Source organism: Amblyomma maculatum, chromosome 11 (genome assembly GCF_055883805.1).
Source record: "Amblyomma maculatum isolate TAMU_Amacu chromosome 11, ASM5588380v1, whole genome shotgun sequence".
NCBI lineage: Eukaryota > Metazoa > Arthropoda > Arachnida > Ixodida > Ixodidae > Amblyomma > Amblyomma maculatum.
The window spans coordinates 5370522-5385533 of NC_139354.1; the positions used below are offsets into that span (position 1 = coordinate 5370522).

Below are 15012 nucleotides of genomic sequence, written 5' to 3' on the forward strand. Positions count from 1 at the left end.
CGCACGCACGCACGCGCACACACACACACACACACACACACACACACACACACACACACACACACACACACACACACACACACACACACACACACACACACACACACACACACACACACACACACACACACACACACACACACACACACACACACACACACACACACACACACACACACACACACACACACACACACACACACACACACACACACACACACACACACACACACACACACACACACACACACACACACACACACACACACACACACACACACACACACACACACACACACACACACACACACACACACACACACAGACACGCACTAGAATGCTCATGGTGTACCGAATAACGAGATCATAGGTGCGCCGTGAAATTAAAAAATTGCTTTGAGATTTTTGGGTCCATGTATTCCTATGGGCGCTAAGCCTCGGTTTCACCCCCAAACCGGCTCAGCCTGGCGACAGAAGCGCCACCGCATCACGCTTACGTCACAGATCGGTGTTGGTCTAAATTTTGCAAAGCAGACTTGTTTCATTTGGCTTATCAGGTAAATTAACATGGTTAAACCACGTCAAACACGCGTGACTTCATGCCGACGTTACAAATGCGTTCATATTAAGCAAGCACGAACACAAGTAACCTTAATGCAGCTGACGTCACAGGAACGACGGCCAACCATTGCCCGGCCAAGTAACCTGCCAAGTACCCTATTCAGAGATGCGCTTGTGAGCAGTACCATACTATATTGCATACATATTGCATATATATTGCATATATATTGTATAGATATTGTGTAGATATGGCATATATGTATCTGCAATATCTCTTTGCTACGAGCCGTTCATCCCTTATACGTATAGCATTTTCACGAGTGACAAGCAGAGGCCCCATCTTTTAACTATCATTTCCTCAATATATCGTTTGCCATTATTGTAACTATTCAGGACGCGGTCACCGACAAATAAACAACTGCAGAGCAATTCGCTGGCTTCAATGTCGTTTAGACAAAGAGTGGATTAGTCACAAGCAGGAAAAATAATAAACCGCTAAAAGAACACCTACAAATGCTGCGCCAGGATTCTTAGAGAGATACATACTCGGCACGATTAGACAGTATTGAGTTGTTTTTCGCAGGGTTCATCTAAAGAGTAATGAACGCGGTGTTAAATGCGCTTCCTGGTCGTGCTTCTGCTTTCAGTGGGACGCGCGCGCCCACCGGGAAGCTAGTAGAGCTTCTTCCGACTCTTGCTCACCCCTTGCCCTTTCTTTGCGCGGGGCATCCTTTGAACGGACCGTGACCACCCGCAAGACGGCGTGGAGGTCTTGGATGGTACGTGGACTGCTTTCAAGTAACTGACTCCAAAGGGAGCGACGATATTGTGCGCGCAGTTGCTTGCACAGGAGCTTCTGAAACATAGGTGGCGACAGCTGATAAGGAAACAAGCGAGTAAAGAAAAGCATGAACAAAGATCGTTTATTTCTGTTTTCTATAGAGCCTTTTACGTCGGTCCGATTGAATTCACAGCAATATACGCTTGCGGAGATGCGCAGTCGTTTCATATGTAACTGCGGAACTCATTTTCTCACATAAACCACTCACACCTGTTGCTTTACTGATCGGCCCTGCTCGAGGCACCGCCTAATGACGACTTGGAAGGTTTGCGGGTTAGGGAGGAGGCTTTCACTCAGATCATTACGTGATAGCTGGCTCGGTGTATCGGTCATATTCATCGGCAAGGCGAGTGTTGCTTTTGTCCCGGAGGTTTTTTTTTCTGTGTCTGCTAATTATTTAATAACAAGTAGCTAACTAGTGGCGAACGAAGTCACATTATTTCGACCACTCCTGCTGTTTGCAGCCTGATGATACCTGGAGCGACAAATTTCAACTGCTTTGTGTCTTGTTTCTTTATCGCGTTTATTTTTGGGCAAACCACATGGCACTTTTAAAGAATTAAATTTGTGCATCGTTATGACACAGTTCGTCCCGTAAGTTGTGCCGAGGAACGCGTTTCGCCAAACCTAAAAAGGATTCCCCGATCACCTGATGGGCAAGGACTATGGAATGCTGCAGGTCGTCATCGCTCGCTACTTAGAGGCGCCGCTGGCGATGGGAATCTCGTTAACTGTAATGCAAATGAATGTCGGCCAACAAAGTTTTGAAAGAGCTGGTCGTTGTTCTAGAATACATTTTGTATTTGATACGCCACATGACGACGAGCAAGACCACTGTTTGGAGGTTTTTGGATTCATGGCTTTGGGGAATAATACGGTCCAAAAGGAGTCTACACGAGAGGAAGAAGACGGAACAAAGCGCTTGTTTATTCTTAGAAATAAGGAGTACGCCTGGCTCGATACATAACCCCCACCTTGTTGGACAGTTATAAACAGGTCGTATGTATGGAGCCACGTCTATGCGAGAATAAACCAGCATTTGGTAACGCTCTTTCCTGTTTCCATTCTTTTGCGTCGCTATCCACAGCGCTCAGTTTCTTCCAGGCCAAGGGAAATAATATTCGGGTCTCCAAACCTCAGCCTGACGTCAACTAGACGTTGTCCTGCGAGGACGATGTCAGATGTCCGCGAACCACTGTACTGCACTGAAATAAACAGCACCTGATTTTAATTTGTGTCAGGGAGAATCTGTTAGCGTCCAGAGTGTTATTTATCTCCGCGAAGGAATTGTCAAAAGTCTGAATTCGATAAATCGGAGTCATGAAAACGGCTAGCCGGCTAGGGATATACCGTCGATTTGCGACTTTTTCGCAGGGGACAAAGCATGCAATACCGCAGTGAAATGGGAGTTATTCTAGTAGTTTTTCTTATAACCTTTATATGCATAACATTTGTGGTCATTATGCGTTGAGCCCAGAAATGTTTTTCATGGAAACTAGGTGTTTACACCTGTTTCGACTTTTGAATTAAGGTATCGTATAAAGGAAAACAAAAAGCTGTTTTTTTTTTCTTGTGAGCCTTGAACAATACGCATAAGGAAATAATTTAATTTAGGCGCTATTTATTTTTCTCCCTGTAATTGAAATCCGGCACCTAAGCAAGACACTTCTACTCTTCGGCTTACACAGGGAAGGTAGATCTACTGCGTGAGTGCTGTAGATATCTGCGAATGAAACATGATAAAAACATGCGTGTTTACACCGACAGGAGAGATGCTTGTAGCACTATACAACAATTCCGCATTCATATAAAATAAACAGGAAACCAACAGTTAGAAAAAGGATCCCCAGAAAAGCAAGATATATCTGCTGGTTGCGCCCTGTTAATATGAACCTTGTTAGTATGGACGATTCGAATTACGGACAGTTTTTCTGGGGACCAAGCTTTACAATGTGTTTACGCCTCGATAATATGGAAACTCGCTGCCTGAGAAATGAAGAAGGGGAATATGCACAGCACATTTGAAGCGATGTATTTTGGCCACTTCAATATAGGCAGTGATGGATGTGAACAAACCCTCGACTGTGTATCGGCTGTCACAGTCGATAGAACATGACAACACGGTTGCAGGGAAAAGGAGCCTTCGTGCTTTATTGCGCGCTGGTTTTATAGCCACCACTGGAAAGAAGGGCGACCTCCTCTCCCCCAGAAGCCGACTGTGTGCGCATGTCCCGTGGCTTCCGGGACGATGACTTAGCTACCGATACAGACTGCACGAACTAAATCATTTTTTAAATATATTTTGGGAGCAGTTCACCAGCATAAGGGACTGCGAAAGTGGAAATGCCTCAACGGTGGTTCTTTTTGTTTCCTCTGGGTTCATGCTTTGCAGCGCCGAGCAGCTCAGTTGGTGCGCCTAGCACTGCGTGAGCAGCAGTGAAAAAAGAAAATTCTTCCGCACTTTGTGCTGTGCCGGTCTACTTAATAAAGATGTGAATTTACGGCTTACGGGATGTGAACAGTCATTGTCATAGATGTTGAATCCGCCGTGCCAGGCAACACAAACCAGAGTACTAGTTAAGGACACTGTTGGCGACGCACTGGCCGTATGTAGTACCGAGCGCTTACTATCAAAATTAGGCCGATTGTTCGCGATGTTAAGAGCTTATGGAGCGCTAAACGAATAAAATTCATCAAACTGTACCACATTTCAACTTCTCTGCTCACCATGCATATCTATTGTCTGCAAAAAAATAGACCGCGAACAAGAGAACCGAAATGCTAACACAATGAAACATAGCTCGTAGGGACAAGTACAAGCCACGTTAATAACTACTTATAAACGACGGTTTTCGCACCTCAGAAGTGAAATTAACCTGCGCTGGTAATCAGCATCTCCTCGGGTAAGATGTTTCAACTGTCTTGTTCGCGTTTCATTTGTTGCTGACACTGCATAAAAAGTTATTCTGACATGCTTTTTCTTCTTGGCTTCTTGGCGTTATTACGATTTACGAATAGCTCTGCTTGGGGCACAGAAGCGTATATATTAAAAGAATCAGTTTTGCTTGGTTTCAGGGAAATATACTTTTTTTGTTGGTTACCCAGGTGTGTTATAAAGCTCACTGTCATGCAGAAACGAAAAAAAAAAAAAAATCTGCCAACACGCTCACCGTGCAGCAGTTTGGGACAAATTGGGACAGAAGCTTAATGAGTAGGGCTGACACTCGACAGGCTACGCTCACGGCCGGTATTTAGTTGATTGATGACCGTTGCAACCGAAGAACACTTGCACTCTAACGAAAACAAAATTTCACCCTCGTCAAAGCGTGTACGTTGTTTTCCATAAGCTTCAGCAGTTTTCATAGTTCTCGTGACTGATGCGTCAGACACAAAAAGTTGAATAATTGACACTCTGCCCACCGATAATTTATGCGCGCCTCGGTCGTCGCAGCGCGTAAGAACAGTATGCGTTTAATTTATATGCAAAAGTTCTGACTAAAAGTGAATAAGGCTTCAGCGACAAATTAATTATGCAGTCGGCCTACTTTCAGAGCGAAGCACGCCTCAGTTGGTTAAAAAGCAAAGGAAACCAGACCGTTTAGGAAAGGCACGTCCACGCGCTGGCTAAAGTAATTGCTTCCCCAGCGCACGTGTATTTTTAGGGTCACTGCGAGCTCTTCAACAGCGCCGCTTGGAACCCCTTTGTTCTAAAACTGCAGTGAGTTGGCGAAAGCAGGACTTCGAGAAAAACACTGTTTGAATAGCTGTTCGCAAATGTAATGACGGAGAAAGGTTTAGGTCGCTTTATATCCGAGGAATGAATTTGCTGAAACCTTAGTTCAGTGCAAACACTGAGGATACTGTTTAGTTAGCTGGGGTATACATTCAGGTTGAGTCAGAGAGCGCTTGAAGTCGGTAGAATAGCAAATACCTTTTGTCTCCAAAAATCCGCTTCGACGGGTTCTAAAGAAAATCCATTTAAATGCCTTCGTTAGAAACAAAGCCTTCTGTCATGACTTCCGGCTTGTGAATCAAAGCTCGCATTTCCTTCGTCTGGTATATCCGCACTACTTTTAAAGCTGTCAACCTAATCTCCGGAAAAGAAAATGCGCCGCTGTCTATAGTGCTCTGATTTTTTAGCCAAGTGTTCGAAACGTTTTGCGTACTGTTTGTGATGCAGTTTCGGGCAAGAACCCAAAAGCGGCTTGAGCCTCACCAGCCTTATAATAGATGCTTGCTTGTGCTCAAAATCTTGTGTGCAGGAAATTTAGCATGTTCTTTGTTTAGTTGAAAACATTTGCTTTTACGATAACCGTTTTTGTCACTCTGACTCACGATAGCTTGCACCACATTTGAGGGCTGTGATATTGAGGCTGTATCTTCGACAATTTTCAACTGCTGCCACCATAGCGATATGGCTTACGGTCATGGTATAACACACGTTTTTTTGTGTGCAATGGAGCACTTATTTAAATAGAGCACTCTAGGCTGTTCTCTGCCAACATCATGTAATATACCTGCTGCTAGAGGCCATAATTTTCAATTTAGAGAAGCCTTATCTGTCTGGCATACGCTTTCTCGGCCCTGAATAGGAAACTGGAACCTTGTTTGCTGCAAACAAAAAGGAAACAATTTCTTCGCATCAAGTGTAATAAGACAGCACGTAAGGCGGGACCTTTATAAACGCAGTCCGAATAAATCTCGAGTAGCAGAAATATAGATGCGGCACAATTTTAAATTCAAACTTTGGCACACATTTCGTGTTTTTACACAAGCCATGGCTGGCAAAAGTCCATGAGTTCTGCATCTTCCGCAGCATAACAGTCCAAGGCACTCGTCGAAGATTCGGACATTGTCATCGCCTGTTGTGATTCGGCCGGCGACGGAGCGTTGCCTCCGATGCGCGAGAAGTCGTAGAAGCCGTCCGCGTCCTCAAAGGAGGTAGCCGTGACGTGTCGCTGGTCTGTGGCAGCCTGGTACGACACATCGTCCACGTCATCGTCCTCCGTGTCTCTGTCCGAGCCTCTGCTACGAATCTGTGGCGTGGTGCCGTGTTCCAGGAGGTCCTGGAGGGACTTGATGTAGTCCACCGCTGACCGCAGAGTGTCCACTTTGCTCATCTTCTTGTTTTGAGTGAAGTTCGGCACATGCTGCCGAAGGGCGGCGAAACCCATGTTGACGAGTCTCACCCGGTTCCGCTCGCGTTCATTTCTGCGTGCCACGGCTTGAGAGTAGCCCGACGACATGACCGGCGCTTGCTGGTAGGGAGCCCTCCTGGTGAACCGCAGAATGTCACCGTTCTTAGTGTGGGGATGGTGATGATGGTGTGCCGGTGCGCTGCGTATCATCCTGTAGGAGCTCATGTTCCGGTAAATGTCGTCTCGGTTGTCACAGTGCAGATTCCGGACAGTGACACGCAATTATGGAATATCACGAACTGGGCCTGCGTAGCGTCATGCTCTAGCACGTAGATTTTAATCACGGTGCATGTCTTAAGTGGCTAAGAAATGACGCGGTTTCTTTTCGGACACTTCGGTCTTGTCTCAAGTCGCTGTAGTTAGCAGACTCTGCAGACAGTGTCTCGGCAGAAACGGGCAAACTATTTTCACAGGGTTCCACCGAGCTGTTTCAATCGTAGTAACCTGAAGGAAACTTAGGCGGAAAGCCTGTTTGTTATTCAATGACGAAAAGATTATAAATGCAGTCTACAAGAAAATTCGGTGACCTAGTGAGCAACTCGGAGGACGTTCATTCCCAGTCCGATACTTAACACTCTATTCTGCATTAGGAACATGTTTAATCCTACAAATGTTTTACTCCTTATATGTGAGACGTTAGACGCGCACTCGTCTCGACAAGCAAATGATACAAAAGCTATTTTTGACATCCAGCGATACACTGCGGGTTGCAGCCGCACGTACCCAAAGGCTTCAGTTCTGGAGGGAGCGATCGATGAAAGATATGGAGTGGCGATTTAAAATGAGGCATTAAAAAGATGACGTCACTGTGGTGTAGACACACAAGCGCACTTAGTACTAGACATGGCGGACGCACGTGGCCGTCGTACGATCAGTTCTGAAAACGGCGGCACTTCCTCACATCAACGAAGAGCGGGCAAGAAGATTGCCACAGGAGTCACCGGGGGGCGCCAGAAGACAATCAGCTTCCGTGCTGCGTGTTGTGTCCGCAGAAGAAAAGCTTGAAGCGAAGCTCGCAATATTCCGCTGACAGGGTGGAGCGGACCAGGTGATTGCGTCTCGTTCTCGTCCTGGCAGGCTCTGGAAGCACGCTGAAGCTCTGAGCCCTCCAGGAGCCACCGCTGCCGTATGCCAGCAGCACGTGGCTTGTACGGGTCCCGCGTGCGTCTCCCCTCCCAGTCCCGATGGGTGGCCAATGGAAGTTGATCACGGAGACGAGAACAAGAGGAGGGGTCTGCTAGGAACAAGCTCCCCCCTCCAGGTGCCTGCCCCCCTCCTTGACTCCATCTGCTTGCGTGGTTACCCCCTCTCTCACCCCCGACAAACCCCCCGCAAAGTGTTGCTTGCTTCTGCTGCCATGTTTTCACTCAGTGATCGCGTGCCGTTTTCTTTTGTTTCTGCCGCTGCGAAGCGGCAGCATCGTGCGGCGTACGTGTTTTCTCTCGTGACTGTATGGTCCGTCTCCTGCCCCTTCCATCAGCAGGCTTGCGCATGCCTGCCTCTTTGGAAGGGGGATGCGTGCTCGCAAGCCAAGTCGTGAGTGAAAGGGGAGCCTGTGAGGGAGAGGGGTCAGAGTGGGCATCAAAACGAGGGCTGTGCTGTTATCTAGTTTGATGGAGACTGGAACGAAGCAAACATGCGGATGCATCGATTAGGTCAAGCTGGCCCGCGCGGGGCTTGAAGAACGCCGATGAAGGTTCTGCGGCGTCTTAGGAAGGCGCCTAGTTGTATGGATACAGCGAAAATGGTGTGAAAGTAGAAGGAACGCCGAGAACATACTTCGTTTGCAGCGAACGACTGATGCTGATAAAACTTCATTGTGAATAATAATAATAATAATAATTGGTTCACAGGAAGGGAGGAAGGGAAAGGTGCAGTATCTGTCACACTTGTAGCTGTGGACACCTGAACCGCGCCCCTAAGGGAAGGAATGAAGGTGGGAGTGAAAGTGAAAAGAGAGAAAGAGGAGCCGTAGTGGAGGGCTACGGAGTAATTTTGACCACCTGGGGATCTTTGACGTGCGCTGACGTCGCACAGCACACGGGCGCCTCTTCGTTTCGCCTCCATCGAAACGCAGCCGCCGCGGTCGGGTTCGAACCCGGGTGCTCCGGCACAGTAGTTGGGCGTCTTATCACTGCACCACCCCGGCGGGGCACATTATGAATAAGGATGGAGGATTGAGGGAAGTTAGCTAGCGTGCCGCAGGCCATGGAGACCTTTGGCGACGCCGGCCCATTTGACGGCCTTGGACTGAAATTCCGGCCCTTAGCTTATTTCAAGCTTCTTTGGGGGATCAGGAAGTTCTGAAGGAGGCTTATGGACTTTGCACGGTCAGATCATATGGCCGAAGTTGTCTTTCTCACCACAAAAGTGGCAGAAGAGATTAATATCTTTATTTATGAATTTTATACATAGTTCGGGCTGGGGAGGGTCCCTGTCTGTCCCCATATGATTTGCTGGTGTCTGGTCAGTGTTTTATGTGGTGGTGGGAGTGTTCTTTTTATTGCTTTGTAATGTGCAGTGAGTTTGCTCAAATGATGATGTTGCATATTTTGTTCACAAAATCCACGCGTGTACAGGAACATAGTGATGTATATGTCTCCCGCGTCATTTACCCACTCGAACACAAGTGTGATAAGAGAACAAGAAAAAGCGCACCGGGTTAGGTGCACTCAAATAGGGAAACATTAGCGGGAATGAATACTTATTAACGGGGGAAAACCTGAAATGTGATTGGTGTATGGACATTTACATGTGCACTCAAGTTCAGTATGAGATGGAACAAAGTATGGACGTTCAATAATAGGTTACTCGCTAATTGTATGTGACAAGCACAATTTCTTTATTTTTTTTTGTATAGTTGTGCTCTTAGCGTGCTCTTCGTTGAGCTCTTCGTTGAGCTCTTAGTCTCTTTGATCTGATTTTGTGGCTGAACAGCTGACCTCAACTGAACTAAATTAGATCTTGCGAATGCATGTGTTTATTTGCCCTTATTGACATACACTTCTCAAAGATTCGAATAACTTTGACAATAATTCGTGAATCTGCGTTCGATAAAAATGACAAAAAAAAAACTTGAATTGAAAAAAAATTTATTTCCAGTAATATATAGAAAATCGGCTTCGGGCGAAAAGCTACAACGATAGCTTGAGAGATGCCCGAGGATCAGTAAAGGCGAGACGTGTGAGATCAAGGCGAACATATACATATATAACATGAAAATTATGAGGCACAGAAAGAGCACAAATATACAAATGAAACAGCAAATGAAAAACTAGCACAGTAAATTAACGGCCAACAATCATCTAACAGTATGCACGCAACATGGCAAAACGTAATAAAAATGAAGTGACTATTTTTATGATAATGTTCAAGGCAAGGAACGGAAAGTACAGAAAGGCAGTGCGGAATTGATGAAATACAGCTTAAAGTCCTTAATTGAGGCGATAAAGATGTTTGGGTTATGTATACTATAATGATTTAGTACGTATTGTAAAGTAAAACGAAGGCTCTGGTTACCGTATAACGTCCTCGTTTGAGGAACGTCCCATATTTGTTTACTTCTGGTGTGAAAGGGTTTTTCGCAAGGCTTAAGTCCACCAATATTCTTCAAGAAGTCGGTTAAGCATTGAGGTGACAATTTAAGGCAGTGAAGAAAACGATACTCAAATATAGTATGCACACTATGAATCCTATATTGCGGAAATAATGTTTGCGTGTGGGCAGTGTAATATGCACCAGCGATCAGTCTAATTGCCTTTTTTTGGAGACTGAGTATGGTGTTTAGATTTGTTTTGGATGTTTTGCCCCAAACGAGGTGACAGTAGTTTATGAGTGATTGAATTATAGCGTGGTAAAAAAGGAGCTTATGTTTTGGGGAAAATTCGTTCCGAAGTCTCGAGAGGAAGCCAACAGATTCAGCCTGCTTTCAATATACATTGTATGGTCAGACCACCTCATGCGAGAGTCGAATACAACACCGAGCTATTTGAACTTGTCTACAATTTCAATGATGTTATTATCTAGATGCAGAGTATTGTTTACAGTAATATCCAGGCTAAGGGGCTGAAAAAAGACGGCTTTGGTCTTGTTAGAGTTAACTACCAAACCATTAGCTGTGGACCATTTGTGGAGAGCACAAAGAACCAAATTTGCACTATTGATTAGTTCGTCGGCAGAAGAGCCCCTAAGAAAAACACTTGTGTCGTCAGCGTACTGAATACAACTTGTATGATAGGCTATGCTCACAAGGTCGTTAGCATACACATTAACGAGGAACGGGCCGAGAAGGCTACCCTGAGGGATATCGCATTCAATGAAAAGGGAGCTAGACTTGTGATTATCGACCGAAACGACCTGCTGGCGCATGTTTAAATAACAACGAAAGAGTTGGAGGGAAAGACCACGGACACCGTAGTTTTGAAGTTTACAGAGTAGTATTGATTAAGAAGGTCGAAAGCTTTCGCAAAGTCGATGAAAATACCAAGATTCAAACTTTTAGCTTCGATATTATTTAAAATAATTTCCTTCTGCAAGAGTAAAACAGACATTACTTTAAGAGTGCACGTTGTTGGGCGAGCCACTTGTTACTTTCTGGCAATTCTTTTTATTGTTTGAAATCTGGAGGCTACGTTTAGAAACCTAGACCTCCTTCTGCGCTCTACAAGCCTTTCGAAAGATCACTTTTGAAGTGCGCATAATGCAACGTTTCAATGGCGTTGCATGACCTATTTGTTGTTCTTGCGCGCGAGTCTTTATTGCAAATAAATGGAATGGGAGTCTGTGAAGATGCTCTCAACATTGCAAATCACATTTATTGTCAAAAGTCAATATTCAGTAATCTAGAAATATTATATTAATTACTGAATTATTGCAAACAAAAATTATCCGCGTTGCTCAAGACAGCTGGCAGCTGTATGAACCTGGCTTTCCTGTCCTACTTAAGATGTTTTGTTTTTTAACCCTTGGCTAAAGTTAGCTTGGACACCCTGTATACACTAAAGAGCGTTTACGTAGTTCCTCTTTACCGGCCATGAAAGATTATTCACACAAAATACCTTCCACGGTACAGGGGTTCCACTGCAGCCTCCAAAAACGCTTCTCGATCGGGGAACAAAAGGCCAATTTTTCTTTTTTATTAATTCACCGCTATCTCTGATGTGACTTTAAGTGGTGCAATGATAGCCTGCGGCTCTTACATAGCAGCCTTCTTTTCAGGCCTGCCAATAATGTTGCGCTAATGGTATCTTGGCTCAGGGGTTCCACGAAGCTACCTTTTCAAGTCGATCGGCCACTTCTGGCTTGATGCTTTATTGAGGAAAGCGTTAACTAAGGTTAGATAATTAGTCTTTATGAAAATAAACTTTGCAGTATGAAACAAATACCACATACTAGGCGATGCGCTATTTAAGCAGCCATGAGTTGATTGATCTAGGAAACACTGAATTTTTGAAAAGCTTGATTACATTAAACTGGAACACCCGGGGAAACCGTTTGGAGCGGAGTGGATCGAAACCCAAGGATTCCTCGTGGGAAGTGAGATAACACGGAGCCTCGTAGCTGAAACAGCATCCGAGCACCCCGCGTGTTTTGCTGCCCGCTCTCTCTCTCTATCGCTGTACACTGCATGTCATCGTCTTCATCAACTTTACGCACAGAACGAAAAAAAAAAAAAACTGAGTCCACAAGCCTATACACAAAAAAAAAAAAAACAAAAAAAAAAAGAACTGAGTCCACAAGCCTATACACATGATTTCGCACGGCTACTTGTTTCAACTACGTAAAGCCCTACCCGACCACGCCGCGGTGGTGCAGTAACCGGTTAATATGACTGACTACTGTGCCGGAGTACCCAGGTTCGATGCTGACCGCAAGCGGCTGCGTTTCGATGGAGGCGAAACGAAGAGTCGTCCCTGTGCTGTGCGATGCCAGTCCACGTTAAAGATCCCCGGGTGGTCGAAATTACTCCGGAGCCCTCCACTACGGCACCCCTTCCCTCTTTCCGCTTTCCCTCCCACCTTCCTCCCTTCCCTTACGGCGCGGTTGAGGTGTCCACAGAATAAATGTGACACATACACCGCCTTTCCCTTCCTGTGAATCAATTATTATAACCCTACCCAAATTTTTCTTTGGGTGATCCCATGAAAACTGTAATCGTTCATGGAGTCTTCCGATTTGTTGTTTGAGATTCTGGAGATTTTCAGTCGTAGCCCCGCCGGGGTGGTGCAGTGGTAAGACGCCCGACTACTGTGCCGGAGTTCCCGGGTTCGAACCCGACCGCGGTGGCTGCGTTTCGATGGAGGCGAAACGAAGTGGCGTCCGTGTGCTGTGCGATGTCAGCGCACGTTAAAGATCCTCAGGTGGTCGAAATTACTCTGTAGCCCTCCACTACGGCTCCTCTTTCTCTTTCCACCTTCATTCCCACCTTCCTCGCTTCCCTTACGGCGCGGTTCGGTTGTCCACAGAGCAAGTGTGACAGATACTGCGCCTTTCCCTTCCTGTGAACCAATTTAACTTAACTTAGTCGTGGCATTAGCTTTCATGGCGTTGCTTCTATTGGAGAATGACCGTGTCATGGACTGTTTTCATCGACATCCGCCGCCGGTGTTTTCAACGCCCCATGCCATTATTACCTAATGGCATCGCAAAATGGGTTTTCTCCCTTCCTATAAATAAATCAGTTTGAAATCAGAATTAGGACCAACGCCGTCGTGCACTCCAGGAAAACTCAAGTTATCGGCTGCCCATGCAGATAAGTAAACAAACGAGGAACAGTGCAGTCCAGAGGCTTGGCAGAAAAGCCGGCCAGTCGTTTTAAAAACTATGTTTCAGCCCCGCTAGGAGGGTATTCTTCACAAAGAAAGAAAGCAAGCGAATGCTAGTTATATACGTTTCATGCTATGACGTTAGCAGCAGGAGTATATTGCGATGCTGTCTCCGAGGGCCATGACGTCACTGGGATGGCGCGAAGATAATTCGAAAAGAAAAGAACAAGACGACAAGGCTTTACTTGGAATATTTTGATATGCAGACGTGTGCACACGCGCTTAATCACAATGAAGGTAATCTACCCCCGGTATATACTCCCGCTACTTACGTACTTCCACTTCACTTCAGACCTGATAAAACCGTGTCCATCATACGTTGGAACGTGGCCGGTGCAGAGCAAAGACCAAACGGAAGCACCTTAAACTCGTATAGGCCGTCGGGCGTCACAAATGCAGTCTTCTCTCGGTCTCTCTGATCCACCTCAATTTGCCAGTATCCGCTTTTGAGGTCTAATGAGGAGAAGTACCTGGCGTCGCGTAGTCGGTCGAGGGCATCATCAATCCTGGGCAGCGGATAGACGTCCTTTTTAGTCACGTCATTTAACTTTCGGTAATCGACACAGAATCTCAAGGTGCCATCTTTCTTTTTGACAAGGACCACTGGCGATGCCCATGGGCTCGTCGAAGGCTGGATCACGTCGTCCGCGAGCATTTCATCCACTTGCATTTTAATGGCGTCACGTTCTTTAGGAGAAACCCGGTACGGGCGCTGGCATACCGGTAACGTGGTCTCATCGGTGATGATTCGGTGCTTGGCGACAGGAGTACGACCAACCTTAGAGCCTGTGGCGAAGCAGTCTGCGAAATCGCTCAGAAGAGCCGAAAGAAGATTCCTCTGATCGGGCCTCAAGTCGGGGTTAATTTTAACGGTCTGCAGAGCATGACAAGGTGCGGCCTCCTCTTTAGGGTTCGCTCCGGTGGTGCATAAATGAGGCAAGGCAGTAACATCGTGAAGGACGGCAACAGCCGTGTCCTTGGCGAGATGCCGCATCTCCTTAGCAAAATTTGTCAGGAGGACAGTAGCACAACTGTTCTGGAGTTGTACGAGTCCTCGAGCAACGGCTAATTCTTTCTCGAGTAGTAGCGGAAGGTGCCCATCCGCGATGCCCTCGTAATCGTGGAATAAGTCATGCTTTACAAGAACCAACACACTAGAACGTGCCGGAACCCTCACGTCATCGTCGACTATACGCAAAACGTTCAGACCCGGATCTTCGTTTTCAATGCGCGCCACGGCTCGTTTCGTCGAAAAGGAAACACGCGCTTCTTTCAGGTCAATGACAGCGCCGTTGGTCTGCAGAAAGTCTAGTCCAAGGATCAAGTCTTTCGAACACTCAGGAAGCACGATAAATTCTCCGACATACACAAAACCACGGATGCCGACCCGCGCTGTGCACTTGCCTGCAGGTTCGATCAAGTGGCTTCCCGCCGTGAGAATTTTCGGGCCGGACCAATGTGTTAAAACTTTCTTCAATTCTCGGACGAGACCACGGCTCATTACTGAATAATCGGCACCAGTGTCGAGTAACGCGGTGACATCCACTCCATCAATCGTTACACATAAATCGGAGGTAGTATGCCGGAT

General features: G+C 46.2%; 1 protein-coding gene across 1 annotated transcript; it reads right to left on the minus strand.

Moving 5' to 3' along the window:
- Positions 1-6168: 6168 nt before the first annotated feature.
- LOC146172709 (achaete-scute complex protein T3-like) lies at positions 6169-6765 on the minus strand. Its single transcript, XM_084584540.1, has one exon. It carries the CDS (start codon positions 6763-6765, stop codon positions 6169-6171), a length of 597 nt encoding a protein of 198 aa, XP_084440666.1.
- Between the last annotated feature and the right edge of the window lie 8247 nt (positions 6766-15012).

Coding starts and splice junctions, on each gene's coding strand:
- LOC146172709 (XM_084584540.1), bottom strand. CDS start 6,765: ATGAGCTCCTACAGGATGATACGCAGCGCACCGGCACACCATCATCAC.